The following is an 11361-nucleotide window of genomic DNA, read 5'->3' on the forward strand; positions in this document are numbered from 1 at the left end:
GTAAGTCCTGTTGTTCTTAAAGAACTCCCTGCAGGGTAACCTCACAGTATTCTAGTGTGTGGCTTTTGTAAATGTAAGATTGGGCCGTTGGGAAGGTAAAGCGAGCTGAATTTTGCTTTTCCTGCCTTTATATATGTATGTCACTGACCTAATACGAGTGTGATGGTATCGAAATTCTATTGTTTTAGAACGATTTAAATTGCCATACAGACTTTGAATACCCTTCCGGTTCATACCCCAAAACGGAGCGAGGTGTAAAGGAAACAGCCATTTGAGCCCAGACCGGAGGAAGGACACGGGGGCCACATTTGGTCGCTTAAACAATGGCATTCCGCCGCCGTCAGCCATATTGTAAACATTGTGACGTCACCGCCGGAACATGCGCGCAACGTATTTGTCGAATTCCAGAACGCCCTTTTTAACCGTCACTGTGTGTACCATGTCTCATACGGGGATGCATTTTCCGAAATGTTGGTAAAAGTAATGTTATAGATGGATCTATATCCGTTCTGCTATCAGGCTTGTGCTGATGGATGTCATATATAGATATGAAAGTACACTCGCTCGGTACAACGAGATCACAGTAACACAGATTATAGAATGTCGCATTCACGTTATATAGATTATCTTCCATGAATTACATTTAACTCAGTATTCGCTACACACACACACACACACACACACACACACACACACACACACAGATTACCTCCACATAGTGAAAATCACCTTCACAAAGGACAGATCACATTCTCAAATTACAAACCGCGTGTACACAAGAATTATCCACACTGCACAAATCACCATATTGGACTATATAAATCACTACATCTTACACATCACCTTTACGCAGTACATACCATCTTTACATGGTACAAAGGATAAAACACTCACAGTGCATTGTACTGAGGAAATATCACCTTTGCAAAGTACAAATGAATTTCATAATACAAATTACCTTCACGGTCCATATTACCTTCAGAACAAATTACCTTCATCATAAGTACCACTGCAACAGTGCAAATTACCAACGCACGTTATTTATTACCTTGGCCAGGTACAGAGTACAAATCATCATTATACAGCACAAATTATATTTAAGTACAAATCACCTTGTCTTAGCATATATCACAACAGTACAAATCACCTTGTCTTACCATATATCACAACAGTACAGATCACCATTACACTGTACGGTAAGATGTACGAACTAAGAAGGTTTAGAACGTACATTTTATTGACCAACCCCTAGGGGGTGGATGAACAGCTGGGTTGACTGTGGACCGACTGCCGCAACCAGAATTCGAACTTATGACCTCGACCCTGGGCGTCACGGTCAGGAACGCCAACCACTACAACGTTCCTATACGTTAGTTAGCTTCTTATGAATCACTTACGTTCGCAGTTGTTACGGGAATTGTCTCCTGAACTCTCGTGCCGATTGGTTAGCTGTGGGACAGTGGTCTCTGTCTGGTATAGCTTTCAAAGGTTCGTTATGAGTCGTTAGCTTTTGAAGAGTTATGTTGTGGAGTGGTTATCGAGGACCTATGTAAATTGGTTTAATCTGGAGCTTTATTGGTGATTGGTTGATTGGGCACCTGCACTAACGATGGGTTTGAAATGGGACATGATACTGAGGATCAGTTAACAGGGGGCGTACTTTAGTTTGATTACCGAAGTTTGCATAACTGACGAAAGAATTTGGATGAGGATCGGTTGGATTGGTTAACTAGCAATGAGGTCTAGATGTAGATTGGTTTGTTTGGGGAACTGATTGGAATTATGGTGCTCATCGATGGAATGAGTTTACATACGCTGAAATTTCAGGTCACATTGGTAGGATGGTTTAGTTCAGGTGTAGGTTAGGTTTTAAAGCATTAGGGTGAAGGGAGGATTTGGACCAAGTCTCCTTGGCGTCCGCCCTTCGTGTCTTAGGAAACTGTTGTGATATGCTTAATGACAGTGGTTCTTCCGGCCAATGAGGTGGCCTTCCGGGAACTTGATGTGCTGGAAAGCTACCGCTGACACGGCCATGTCTTTTCCCTCGGCATTCCCCAGCCCTCAACTCAGCTCTCACTTCTTCACCAGTCTTGACCTCTCTCTCTCTCTCTCTCTCTATCTCTCTCTCTCTCTCTCTCTCTCTCTCTCTCTCTCTCTCTCTCTCTCTCTCTCAGAAATGAATGTGCTAGGAGCTACGTCCTGGAACCTTGAAGAAAAGACTGGACAGATGGCTAATAACTCGTGGGTGAACTCAAGATAAGACGACAGCTGTGCAGTGATCTGTTGCAGCGAATCATGAAGCAGTATGGTCATGCGAGCAGGATGACTGCGGTGGGCATTACGCGCTTGGCTTGCCTCATGGCAACATCTCACTGTTGAGTACTCGTATTGTATGTACTCTGCTCTCCCTTCTCGTAGCTAGGGCTGGTGTTATTCTTTTCTCCAATAACACTCATAGAGCTTGTGTTGTATTTGTTTCTCTGTTCTGGGATGTATTCTCTGATGTTTTCCTAGTCTATGTAGTCCTTATAGATACATTGTTTCCTTCTCCATTCTCATGCTGGAGTTATGCATCCTCGGCCACCAGCCAGGTGTTGTTAATTGTCCCACATTTGTCGTGCGCTTTGCTGCACATTTTGTTCTGTTCTCTCCTCCGTGTCCGAAGGACCTTCCACCCCTCGCCATGAGAGAGGTCTCTGCCATCCACACTCCCACTCGCCACTCCCACCCTCACCCTTCCACTCCCTGTTCCACATACCACTCCCCGCCCCGCCCACACATTCCCCCCCAGGGTTGACCTCCACTTCCTCCCCATCCCCATGATTCATCCCCCCACCATTGTTGTTATTGTGTTCCTAGCCAGCCTTACTGACAACCTTAAATGTTTGTAGAAATGTTTTTATTTATGATGATGTTGTGTCCCCGTGTTCTCCAGAACTGTTCGTCCGCTTTTTATTGTTTAGAATTGCTCATCTGTAATCGCCGTACGAGCTTATGAAGTGGTGAAAGGTACAATTTCTTTTGATGTTCGTTTAGTTAAACTGTCATAGCTATGTTCATGCTACCACGGACATGACATTGTTGACAGCAGTTGTTACATCTACAAAGTTTATATATATATATATATATATATATATATATATATATATATATATATATATATATATATATTGATGAGTGTACGAGTTGCGTCACCTAGTGTGAAATAGGCCATGACGCCTGCTGTTATATGATAGGATAGCGTAGTGATAAGATATTAAAGATTGTTTAGATGAACCAGTGTAAGTCAGGCTAGTTGCGCAGGTGTATAAGAACAAATGCATGAACAGGTTCCCCTGGTACATGGGATTTCTTTGTTCCGAGTTCAGTATGCGCGGCATGAAAAGATCGGAAGTGGATATCCCAGAATATATAATAATGTTGGGTTAGACTGATAAGTGTTCGGTCTCTACGTCTTGACAGTAATATTTGGGGCTTTAGGTGTGTCTCAGTGTTTAAGGATGACGATTTCCGTCATACAAGAATATTACATTACCGTTATATTTGCAAGAAAATTTTTTTCTTTGCCTTTTGTCCTTCGACTTCCGCTGCGTATATTCTCACTCATTTATGTTGGCGAGTTTGTTGGTTTTCATGAGCTGACGTTTGTTCTCTGTATTTTGAAAAAAGAAACGGCACCATGAAGTTCAAATTGAAAACATGAAATTGTGTCTCGGAAGTTTTACCTGGCGATATTTATATGTGGTCCATCCATGTACATGTATCCTTTATGTGGAAGACATGTAGCTTTGTGTGGTTTCCGGTGGGGATGGTGCGACGAGGCATGTGTGTCCTGCAGCACATACTCTCCTAAATAAGATATTAAGATATATTCCGCACGTGAATATGGTACAGATGTGTTTCATGATTAAAATATATTCGATCGTTCTAGGTTTAGACGTAGATTAAACAAGTGTATGGACATCGTTTGATAATGAAAATGCCCTTATGTCTGAAAGGCGTAAAATACTGGAAACATGTTTTACTGAGCCCCGTGTTTTCCACAGCCTGGAGGAGAAGTGGAGTAGCGGGAGCAGCGCCAGACGGAGCGAGCGACCCTCGGTGTCGTCCCTAGCGTCCACGGCCTCGCCTTCTGCAGATGAGAGCGACTCGGGTTTCCACGGTTACCGCTCGCGGAGGTACCGCTCTCCAGACGGTCGATCGCTGGATGAGGTAAGTTCACAAGGTTACGTTTGACTGAAGTGTGATAGTTTTAAATGAGGGGAAAATAAAGGTGTTTGTTAAGTTTGATAGTTTTAAATGGGGGAGAAATAAAGATGTTAATGTTGTGATGAGGTCAGTTATCTCGGGCAGAATGGTGGCCTATAATGGTACAGTTTTCTGTCTCTTTAATGCTCACATGACGATTTATGTTTGGTTTTTGCACATTTCTGTGAAAGGGAAAGATATCTTTTTCTGATAGTATCTGACCTCATAATTTTGTGATTATGAGAATAAATACAGGGATAAGCACTAAATTCATTTTCTTTTTAATATCATTGTTGCAGTTTACGTGGCTAAAGAATATATAACCGTAATCGTTGTAAAAGTTGTGTACATCCTCAACAGTAAGCAAGAGAACATTTTCAGTTACTAGAATAACCTTTTCTTGTACGAATTATTACTTTTCTAATACGCTGGAGAACATTTCACATATCATAGATAGCCTGTAAGTTTTCTTACCTGATGGGAAAAAAAAAATTCAAGCAACAAAAAGCCAAGCGTTTTGATTGTTCAGCAGAACACGTAAGATAACAAAAATAATCATTGATTCAGGAATTACAACTTAAAGTACATACCAGTGTTTCACGTCAAAAAAGTAACCAGTTCATAATACTTGAATAGCCTACTTTGCAGGCCATATTTGTTGGGATGATTTTCGGGATTTGTTAAAAGCCATCTCTGACCTGGGTTATTAAGGCCTTCAGAAGTAAGTTGCATCATAGACGAAGAGCAGTTCAAATAAACAAATATAGCCCATTGCTCAGTAATATATTACTTCAGTAGTCACCGAAATAGCATCTCCGATTAGAGAAATACTGCAGCTTCATAATTTCATGAATTTAATACGAAATTTGTGATAAGCTAACAAGATGCATATAATATTTTTCTTACTGTAAACATGGTATAAACCACCTATATTTGTAATTAATTACATGGCAAACCAACTTTTATGGTTAAGTAATTATTTGATATCTGAGTAACCGTAAACTTGACCCATGTAATTCAGTTTGTTTTTTGTTGGATTTGGATAAGGTTTTCATTTAAGGTAGTCTCGTACACTAATCAGTGAATTCCAAGGAAATCATGAAGGATTTATTATTATAATTCAAAAAAGCTTTACTTAACTCTTAATGTGTTCTTATTTACCATCATCTCAGAAATGCTTAAGTTTGGGTTTGTACACTTTTTGTATGAATAGAACTGTTGCATGTGTGATTCATACACAAGTAAAATATTTTGAATGTCGGATGATTTACTAAATTATGAATTGCATTAATTGCAAAAATAGATTGACGGATTCTTTTAACAATATATTGGGATTACTGCTCATGTGTCTCAAGCATGTTGTAGAAGGTGGAGTGTGGAGATGAAGATCTTTTTCTCTTGTATTACTTGATAAAATAAGGAACTATGGAAGGAATCAATGAGGATTTTTATCTCTAAGAGTTAGTTATTTGCGTATGATATTGCAACACTCAATTGGGAAATAACAGACATCAAAGAAAGAAGAAAATATTGTGACTTTACTGACCATTGCCAAAAGTGTTTAGTTCCATTAGTCATTGTCCTACTATAACATTTTCAGATTGTAAATATTTTTGTGGAAATTTATAAATCACTAATGGGAAATGACATTGTATGGTTATCCTTGACATTCACATTAGAGCTAGATGCAAAATTCATATTTTGATATATTGCAGGCAAGTGAATCATCACGTCTTCAGGGAGATAGACTGAATACATCATGTGATTCAACCACAGTCTTGCGCCCTGGAGATCGCCAACCACTTTATGCAAATGCTCCACCCAAACCAAAGCGGTTAAACTCTTCTCGGGATTATAGTACATCTCCAGAACGATCTCCTGAGCGAGACGAACGAGATCCACGTACATATACTGATCATGGTGGTGGTGGAAATGGTGCTGTTGAATCACGTGCATCTGATGGAAGAGGTGTACATTATCATCCCCCAACAGCTGAACGAAGGACCCCTGATGCATATGGGGTGACAGCATGTGGAGGTCGTGGAGACTATGAAGATGTATATGGGGACAGTAATGGATCAAACTCTACGCCTCATAGCCCTATTCGAAGACCTGACCAGAGAGATTCTTTTGCTTCTTCAAGAAGTGGTGGAACAAGACTGTCTGAAGAGCTACAACTTTCAGACCCACTAAGATCTAACTTTTGTCGGCAAGACGACACACTTCCTCGTGTTTCCCACCCAGATCCTCATCATCGTCATCGTCCATCAGGACCTCCTCGTCCACATAGTGCAGATTTCCTTGATTACGATCGTAGACACAGTAGTAGCAATATGTGGTCTTATCGGCGTGGTAGTGGTGGTGATCTGCCGAGACCTAATGAAACTAGACCAAAATCCTCTGTTGGTCAGAATGAATCTGATCACTGGTCTGAGGAAAATTATGCCCAAAAAATGCGCCAGTCATCATTATATCACTCGCACATGCACAGTAGATCTGCTTCACGTTATTCTCCTGCAGGACCAGGAGAAAATCCAAGTAATGATCACCATCTGCACAACCCTCATGGAGGTGTATCTCAACGTGTACCACCAGCAGGAGCTGCCACACCTGATCTGTATACTCCGCACAAACCAGCTGTCACTACAGCACCACCCAATGCAACTAATAGTTTGCGACGTGGAGCTGGTCAGGATCTAAGAGAAATTCCAAGGCAAGATATTGGTCAAGATCAGAGAGTAGATCTGAGGCAGTTCTCAAGACAAGATCCGAGACAAGCACCCAGGCAAGATCTTCGACAAGACATGAGGCCAGACACTAGACAAAATCACCGACAGGATCCTTCACAAGAATTGCATCGGGCATACAATCTTGAGGATCCACTCCATAAGCATGAGACATCACCAAATACTACCCTAAACAGTGTTCCCACTCCACCAGGCAGTTATGCAAATAGTGCTTCTCCAAATGGGAGCATTAACAATAATTTCATGAGATCAGCATCTGCAAGGTTACCTCGTCATCGTTTACAGGATGATACAATGAATACTTCTTTGCCAGATGATGGTTCTGATGGAGACAGCAAGAAGATGCAGCAGGTAAGATGAAAAATCATCCTCTTTGTTATTTGCTATAATGATTTGGGGTGTTTATTGAAAAATCATATTGCGTAATCATTTAGTGTATTTGCCCAGCTGTGCAGTTTTATTCACCCTAGGTTTAAAGGAGTGTGGTATATATATATTTTTTCTTTCACTGTGTATGTACAACCAGAGTATATTTTAATTTTGCAACAAATGAACTAGAGCTTACATGTTAACAATAGACTTCATTCAGACCCATCATTTTTTATGAAAATTCTCACACCTTCCTTTGCATAGCAGTCTTTATCATCAAACAAGCATGATCTTGTACCCCTTTCTCCATTCTTTTAAAGTATCCACTACCCTTTACCTTTGTCTCACGTATACCCATCTAATGTGCTCTTCATTAGACATATTTATGGCTTCAGTCCTTTCAAATTCCAGTAAGCCATAAATTGTTGCAGTTAAAGCTAAACATTTAGTTTACATCTAAGGCCTCAAGCATCTCGTGAAAATCAGTTTGCAGAACTAGGGATTGTCAAAAGGGCAGGAATGCTAGATTCCATGGGAAGAATCAGCAAATGTACTGACATTTAAGATCATGAAAGTTATAAGATGTAAAAACATTAACTATGTTGTGCTTTGATAGTATGAAAGACTTTCCTAGGAAAGTGAAGCATCAGAGTTGATTGTCAATGAAGATGGACAGATTTTTGACAGATTATTTGATAAATATCCACCAATGATTAATTTCCTTCTCAGAGAGAGGAATCCATGAAAAGACTGCTCGAGTGGAAGCAACGAATGTTACAGTCTCCTTTGACCCGCAAGACTTCTTCACGTCCAGATACCAGTGCTGTTCCTCAACCCCGGACAAATAATGAGGCATATAGACAGCAGGTTTGTATATATTATTTTTATTATTATTATTGCTACTATTATTGTTATTGCGTGTGGATTAAAATGAAGTGGATCAGTTTCATATATTGAGGGTGAGATGAAGTCATTGAGCTGAACCAGGGCATATGAAGCAATCAAGGTAAACCATTGAATAGTCTGTGGGGGTTGACTGTGGCTGACCCCTGTCCACAAATAGGCCCTACAGACCTTTCCTTAGTTTCTCATGGCTGTTTTATTTGCCCTCATTCAGTCCATTGACAGCATGTCACCCCCTTCTATACCACAAAACTCCATTTTGCCGTATTCTATACACACCTCTCACATTCCTGTATGTTTAGTCCCCAAGCACATACAACTTTTATTATTCTATCCTTCTATCTCCAATTCAGTCTCCCTTTTCTTTTCCCATCCATTTGTGACACATATATCATGTTTGTTTAACCTGCCTCAATCTTTCTTTCCTTATGTCCAAACTATTTGAGTGCACCATTTTCAGCTATCTAAACCAAACTTTTTCCCTTACCACACTTCTCTCATACTTTATCATTTTGTATTTGATCTACCCTTCTTGCACCACATACTGTTACCAAACATATAATTTACGTAGCCCATGCCTTGCATCCATACAACACCATTGAGACTACTATACATTCAGACATGCCTGTCTTTGCCCTCCTATAGTGTGACCTCTCTCCACTCATGCTTTAGTGCCCACAGGACCTTCACCCCATCACCCACTCTATGACTCACTTCATCTCCATGGTTTGTTTGCTGCTATGTCCACTTCTGGGTATATAAAACAGTTCACTTCCTCCAATTTTATAAGTTCAAACTCACATCACTACTGAACTGTCTGTTATTATTATAATCATTGTTAGTATCATTATTGTTTTTGGAAGATGGGCTCTGGTTTCGGTGCTTTATACATAGCAACAAGAGAATGACTGTGTGCCAACGAGGCCTTTGTTCATCCGTCTCTGAGGCTACCTCACTAAGGTTGGAGAAGTAGTTTTGTATAAAAATGAGTCATTCTGTTTCAAACATTTGATTGTGGAGCAGCAGTATTGCTTTGTGAGAGGTAAAGGATGTGTGGACTAGTTGTTTGCCATAAAGAATTGTGTTAGAGATATTTAGAGAAAGAGATGGATGTGAAGTAAGTGTATAATAGAGTTAACAGAATTATGTTGTGGAAGACACTTCAGATACAAGTGGTAAATGGAAAGTTACTGAGTGGTGAGGAATTTTCATTGAAAGAATAAAGCATTTATGCTCATTTGAAGGGAGTAAGTGAATGGCTCCTGATGAAGGTTGGTCTATGTTAAGGATGTGTAATGTCACCATAACTGTTTAATCTGTTCACTGACAGGGTGGTGAGGAAGGTATTTGAGGGAGCATGTGAAGTGAATCTGTTGTTATTAGCAGGTGACAGTCTGACGAAGAGGGTTAACCAAAGTTTACTGAAGTGTTTGAAGCATGTGGAAGGGGTGAGAAAATACACACCAATGAAGAGAATTTATGTAGTAAGGTAGAGGGAGGCTTTTGGGTATCAGTGCCTGAACAATCAAGAGGGAAAGAGGCATGCTTTGGATAGAATGCATGCTTTGTTTTATAATTTCTTTAGTAATTTTAATGCTACATACAGTTCATGCTCTTTCTCCAAGTATTTCTCACACAAATTCTTCAAAGCAAGTTATGGTTTCAGTCCTTATTATCAAATATTTTTCTTCCATACCAGGTGTTAAATGAGCTAGTAACTCAGGAAGCCAGGACAAAAGTTTTACAGGGTCATATGCACACCCAGAGTCTTCTGCCAGGACTGGAGTCAGGTCTAAAATCATCTCCAGGATCTGTGGCAGGAATTTCTCATGGTTACCCACCCAGCACAATAACTGGTCAGGCCCAAGGACCAGCAAACCCAAGTTGGGTACCAGGTAATCTACATGCAAATCAAGGACCCATGAACTATGGTGCTGTAAATCAAGGTGTTTTATGTCCATCAAGTGCAATTCCTGGTGAGAGACCAGCCCCTCAAGGTGGTTCTTCACATCAAGGTTCAGACAGTGGGAGCAGTAAGAGGAGAGAGGGAAGGCGTGAGAATTCTAGAACTAGACATGTCAGTGGAGGTGACTCTCGAAGATCCACTTCAGCATCTCGATACAACAGCTACTCCTCAGACGAAGAGGGTAAGTGTTATGTTTCCTTGATAAGTATTCTGTTTATTGATCTGTTGTGCACATCACATATCAGACCTCCTTTATGGTTATCCATGATTACTTGAAATATCTGTTGCATATTATTTAATCACTGTGCCTGTGCTATGTGTACCTCTTAAGGTTTATCCTCAACTGTCGCTTCACTAACAGTGTTGTAGGAAACTGACACATTTAAGAATTATTTTGATTTCTGCTTAAGGGCACTTGGTGGTATTTGGTATTTCTACTGTAGCCTATCAAAACTGACCAAGAAATTTGTAAATTAATTGGAAACATTTTACTGTCTAATATTCCTTTTTTTGATCTCACTCCTTCTGAAATTCTGGTATGGTAGATCTGTTAGCGATGATATAAATTGTAAATGACATTCACACAATTATAACATTCTCTTAGACATCTCAGTGTTCATTATGAAGTGGAGAAAACAAATGCATGATATTGGTGGTTCAGGTTTTGTTTATGATGGTTTTGAAGTGTGTCATAACTTACAAAACAGTTTATCAGTAATTCATTTGAACTAACAAGTCATTTGATATCTGTATGATATTCGTTTATTCCTGGAAGCATTGGATGTTTGGAACATCAGTAGTTGGTATGGTTAGGGACTGGAAATGGCATGTTTAAATATTGCTTAAGTCTTTTCTTCACCTGAGGTGATCTTCTGGCCATAGCATGGCCAAAGCATGGACCAAAGTGATTTTACAGTAAGCTTATTTGAAGGCTGCCTGTTACCAACTAATTGTCTGTCTGCTGAATCCTGAGATAAGCAGTTTAACCTGGGATAATGCTAAGCATGCAAGGGCTGCTTTTGCCTTGACCATAGTTACTCTTCTTGCTCCTGAACATTGAAAGTAATAACCCAAAACTCATAGCAGCATGAAGACCTACTAATATAGAAGACTATTGCTAATGCCATA

General features: G+C 40.0%; 1 protein-coding gene across 15 annotated transcripts in view; it reads left to right on the forward strand.

Moving 5' to 3' along the window:
• LOC139760351 (uncharacterized) overlaps positions 1-11361 on the forward strand; it is a 492128-nt gene that overhangs the window by 276653 nt on the left and 204114 nt on the right. For all 15 annotated transcript variants that reach the window (XR_011715318.1, XM_071683401.1, XM_071683413.1 and 12 more), the window contains 4 exons: positions 4047-4212; positions 5964-7346; positions 8094-8231; positions 9967-10414. Coding sequence is in view for 14 of the 15 variants with exons in the window: in XM_071683401.1 (XP_071539502.1) it covers positions 4047-4212; positions 5964-7346; positions 8094-8231; positions 9967-10414 (2135 nt within the window). In the remaining variant the exon portion in view is untranslated. The remainder of the gene's footprint in view (positions 1-4046; positions 4213-5963; positions 7347-8093; positions 8232-9966; positions 10415-11361) is intronic.

This window comes from Panulirus ornatus, chromosome 36, assembly GCF_036320965.1.
Source record: "Panulirus ornatus isolate Po-2019 chromosome 36, ASM3632096v1, whole genome shotgun sequence".
Taxonomy (NCBI): domain Eukaryota; kingdom Metazoa; phylum Arthropoda; class Malacostraca; order Decapoda; family Palinuridae; genus Panulirus; species Panulirus ornatus.